General features: G+C 40.3%; 1 protein-coding gene across 1 annotated transcript; it reads left to right on the top strand.

The window, feature by feature from the left end:
• The first annotated feature begins 271 nt into the window (after positions 1–271).
• LOC122017298 (GRF-interacting factor 1-like) lies at positions 272–3,591 on the top strand. Its single transcript, XM_042574864.1, has 4 exons — positions 272–581; positions 2,204–2,280; positions 2,745–2,826; positions 2,909–3,591. The coding sequence occupies exons 1-4, from the start codon at positions 498–500 to the stop codon at positions 3,293–3,295; spliced, it is 630 nt and encodes a 209-aa protein (XP_042430798.1). The 5' UTR covers positions 272–497; the 3' UTR covers positions 3,296–3,591.
• Positions 3,592–4,323: the final 732 nt, after the last annotated feature.

Below are 4,323 nucleotides of genomic sequence, written 5' to 3'. Positions count from 1 at the left end.
CTTTAAACTGCGAGGGGTTAAATGCAAACAGAAGTAATTCCGGACAGCAAACACAATTTTCTAAATTTGAAAGCGTCTCTTCTGAACACGTGCCTGGCGCGTGATTACAAGGCATCTGTTTCCCCTCACCTCCGGTCCTGGTCTTTCACACCTCCGCGATCCACGTGTTGCGGTGCTGGGCCCTCTCTCGGCTCGACTCGATCCGACCCTTCGTTCGTCGGAGGAGGTACGCAGCAGCTAGTGAGCACTGTCGGTGACGGGATCTCGTGACAGCAACTACACAGCGAGGAGAGAGGAAGAAAGGTCCAAGCAAAACCCAGTGCCCAAGAAGAGCAGCGTCCTTGTCTCCTCCTCCTTCTCTATATATATATACGCGGCCGGAGCGAGGAGGAGGGGAGGACGCCCTTGCTCTGCCTTCTTCTCTGGTGGCGTGGAGCAGTGGAGGCTGGTTTTGGCTTTTGTCGTCATTGGCTGTCGATCGAGCTAGCGAGCGAGAGATGCAGCAGCACCTGATGCAGATGCAGCCGATGATGGCAGCCTATGCGTCCCCTAATCAAGTCACCACCGATATCATCCAACAGGTACGGCTCTTCTCATCCCCCCCTTTCTCCTCTCGCTCGTTGCTGTCGTGCGCAGAATCGTAGGCCGCGTTCTCATTGCCTCGTCTGTTTTTGTTGTTGCGGCGAACCCCCGATCTTGTTCTCGTTGTCCTTAATGGCGATTGCGAGCTTCTTGCTTCGTGTTATCTGGCGCTTCTGTTTCTAGGGCTTGGATGGATGTTAGTTCCGTCTTGCACCGTGATCCTACAAAAACCGTGTTTTTTTGGCGCTGTAATGCTTCGACGATTAGAACGACATTGGCTCTTCTTCCTTGCTTCGATCGGGATCGTGTTTCCATCCTCGTCAATGTCTTAGGCGAGCTTTCTTCTCATCCATCTTGTCAAACAAAAAAAATCTTGTTTTTTAGGGCTAATATGAAGATGGATGTTAGTCCCGTCAATTTGGTGCTTCGATGCTTGAACAATAGAATGGTATTTGACTCTTTGCTGCTCTATATCGGAATGTGTTCTTCGGCATCATTTTATATCTCGATAGAGAACATGAGGCTTTTGACGACGTTGTGCAAAATGCGTGTTGATTCCTGTTCTTGCTTCGTGATCCTTTTGAACTTCGGTTCTATTGTCTTCTTCCTTCCATTCTTAAAGGAATGGCGTTCTTTATCTCGACAGAAAAAAAAAATCTAGGTTCTATTAAAATAAGAGTTTTTGATCGCATTCTTGGTGTTTTGAGCAATCTTTAGTCTTCAAGTTAGATCTTTTGTTCCCAAATAGATCGATTAGTGTTAAGACATTCCCTTTCAGAGAAATCTTTAGAATCTCAAGGCTTGCTTTGTGTTTGTTCAGTGGCAAATGGAGTTCTTTCTTTGTTGCTTTTACTGCTGTTTTTCGTACATGTTGTTGATCCGATACTCTAATTCATGAATGTTGGTGGTTGCGGTTCATCGCAATAAACATTCATATATTTCTTAGTTTTTTTTTTTATCTTCGATTGCGATAAGTATTTTTAGGGTACATAATCCTTGTCATTTGGGAATGATAATAGATGCAGTATATCATTTTATCTCCTTTTCTTATGGTATCATAATTTTGTTGATAAGGTCAAGCAAAGATTGAGTAGCATACATGAAAGTTTTGTTACTTAATGAATCATTTGACCTACTGATATACCATAATTCACATAATACACCTTTTGTTTATGGCTAAATGTATTGAAAGTTGAACTCATTTTTCGGTCCTTCATTACAAGGAAATAGGTAGCCTAAGCACAACTTATGCACACTCAAAATCCTACCTCTAGAATATCTGTTATTATTGGGATTCGATTCAAACTCTGATCTGATCCTCTTAGTTGTTTTACCATTGCATTACACACGTGGGAGCTTGGTTCTTCTTCATTAGTAACATAATGTAGTAGATACAAATTACCTAATATATTTGTTCATAATCTAGTAACACACAACAGTTTACATATTTGGTTGGGTAGTTTCCTCAATGCACTCTGAAGAATTTTTAATTGCTTTAGGTTCATAAATGCATTTATTTCAATTACCTTTTATCCATTTAGTTGATTCATCAAACTAAACCACTGTTTTTTGTTTTGTTTTATTTCCTAAAAAGCTTTGCTAATTGCCTATTTTACTGCAGTACTTGGATGAGAATAAGCAGTTGATTCTAGCTATTCTGGACAACCAAAATGCTGGGAAAGCTGATGAATGTGCCGAGTAAGTCTTAAATATGTTGTAGATACAATCATAATTCAAAGGTTCTATGAAGAACTACTGTGTTCATACCTTGCATTTTGATCGTTTTCTATTCATGATGAGTTGGTTTCATTTGAAATTCCATGAATGCATGAATTTATGGCTCATTGGGTCTTCAATGGTTGAACACTTGAATCACAACCACCATCTTAATCATTCTGATCAAAACATGAGAAAACTATGAAAGCTAATAATATATAAATGTGAAGTTTCTTGTTTTGGTCTGCCTTGCAAACAAGAATCTTGATCTCCCCTTAGTATTTCTTATTAATATCTTTTTCTTATTTGCCTTAAACTTAACCAAAGGTCAGCATTTTCCCTTACGGTTTTTAGATGCAGTAGAAAGTTGTTAGGGTTTAGGGATGCTATTCCTTTTAGCCGGACCCGAATCTTTTGTGGATTTATGTTACTCATTCTACTTGCAGGAACCAAGCTAAGCTTCAAAGGAATTTGATGTACCTTGCAGCGATTGCAGATAATCAGCAACAAGCACCGACAATTGCTCAGGTATGTATCACTATCAGTACTTTGTTCCTGGATTTGCTATTGATGAGTATGCTGGATTTAACTTTGGATCGCTTCTTGGCAGTTCCCGCCCAATCCTGCCATGCAATCAGGTCCTCGCTACTTGCAGCACCCACAGGCTCAGCCGATGACTCCTCAGTCGCTCATGGCTGCTCGATCGTCCATGCTATACGCTCAGTCACCGATCTCTGCCCTGCAGCAGCAGCAAGCAGCAGTGCATAGCCAGCTCGGCAGCAGCGGGGGATTCAACATGCTTCACGGAGAGGCTAGCATCGGAGGGAACACGCTTGCTGGCGGAGTGTTTTCTGATTTCGGCCGCAGTAGTTCAATGAAGCAAGATCCCGGCAGCACCTTGTCCAACGAAGGCCGCGGAAGCAACAACTCCGGCAGACAAAATGGAGACGGCACAAAGACGGTCTACATGAAGGGAGCTGAAGAGGAAGGGAACTAGGGAGTATGGTGATGTGGACTCCTATAAAATGCGTCACTCGATCTGTTTTGGGTTCTTGTCGTGTCGGTGATGGCATTGACATATGATGTTCGATGAGGTGCATGCTCATCAGGGTTTTCAGTTCCATTAGAGTAGATATGTATGATTAGTGTGGTGAAGAACCTAATGTTATGCTTTAAAGACCTGCCCATGTAGCACCTTGTGGCTTCCGCAAGCCGATTCTTCCCACTTCACTGAGCTGATGTTCGGAGCTTGAATCATAGTGTTTCATTGATCCCCGTGTGGATTGACAGGTATTTACATGGTATTTGATATAATAGATTTTGAGATTAATTTTTATCGGATATGAAAATACCTCGTTAGGTATCTGACTTTTCTCAAACAGAGGCCGCAATGCTAAGTTAAATGTCTCATGAATTTTTCTTAGAAGAACAGTTAAAATGATGTCTTCACCTTTAGATGCAATAAATTATCTTTAGTTTGGCTTATGAAGCTAAGCCTAATGTCGTCAAGCCCAGTCGATGTCACCACCTTCATTGCGTCAATTAGCTTCCCCATTGCTGATTTGAGTGCAAAACACTGGCTTGTGAGTAACACCTTCAGATAGGGCTAAACGAACTATGAATCAAATGGAATTAACCTATCGAAATCGCAAGTTTGAATAAGTTAATTTGAAAATTAATTTTTTATAAAAATAATATCCATTAATTCATTTTGATTTAGAGTTTAAGATATCAATTTAAACAATTAAATCGAACTGAAGGTCATTGATGATCCGAACGGTAACGATCGGCCTATTTCTAATGTCGATGGACTCGACAATCTATCAATTTTAATTAATCAATTTTTTTTATCAATTCTTGTTTGATTTTCATAAAAAAAATGAGTAAAAATCTAAAGAATATTTTTTTTGTTATTGAATCGTCTATCCTATTTTAATTTTTTATCGAAAATCCGATATGAGATTTTCAACTATCAACAAGTCTTTTTAAATCCTCCCAAGAAACTAATTTGATTTTTGCTAACTC

The sequence above is a fragment of the Zingiber officinale genome, chromosome 8B (assembly GCF_018446385.1).
Source record: "Zingiber officinale cultivar Zhangliang chromosome 8B, Zo_v1.1, whole genome shotgun sequence".
Taxonomy (NCBI): domain Eukaryota; kingdom Viridiplantae; phylum Streptophyta; class Magnoliopsida; order Zingiberales; family Zingiberaceae; genus Zingiber; species Zingiber officinale.
Note: the sequence above shows the minus strand (reverse complement) of the source record. Positions and strands in the feature narration are given on the sequence as shown.

Excerpts from the sequence above, each read along its gene's own strand:
- LOC122017298 (XM_042574864.1), top strand. The coding sequence starts at position 498 with ATGCAGCAGCACCTGATGCAGATGCAGCCGATGATGGCAGCCTATGCG. Across the intron at positions 2,281-2,744 it reads AAAGCTGATGAATGTGCCGA|GAACCAAGCTAAGCTTCAAA; the intron begins GTAAGTCTTAAA and ends TTCTACTTGCAG. Across the intron at positions 2,827-2,908 it reads AAGCACCGACAATTGCTCAG|TTCCCGCCCAATCCTGCCAT; the intron begins GTATGTATCACT and ends GCTTCTTGGCAG.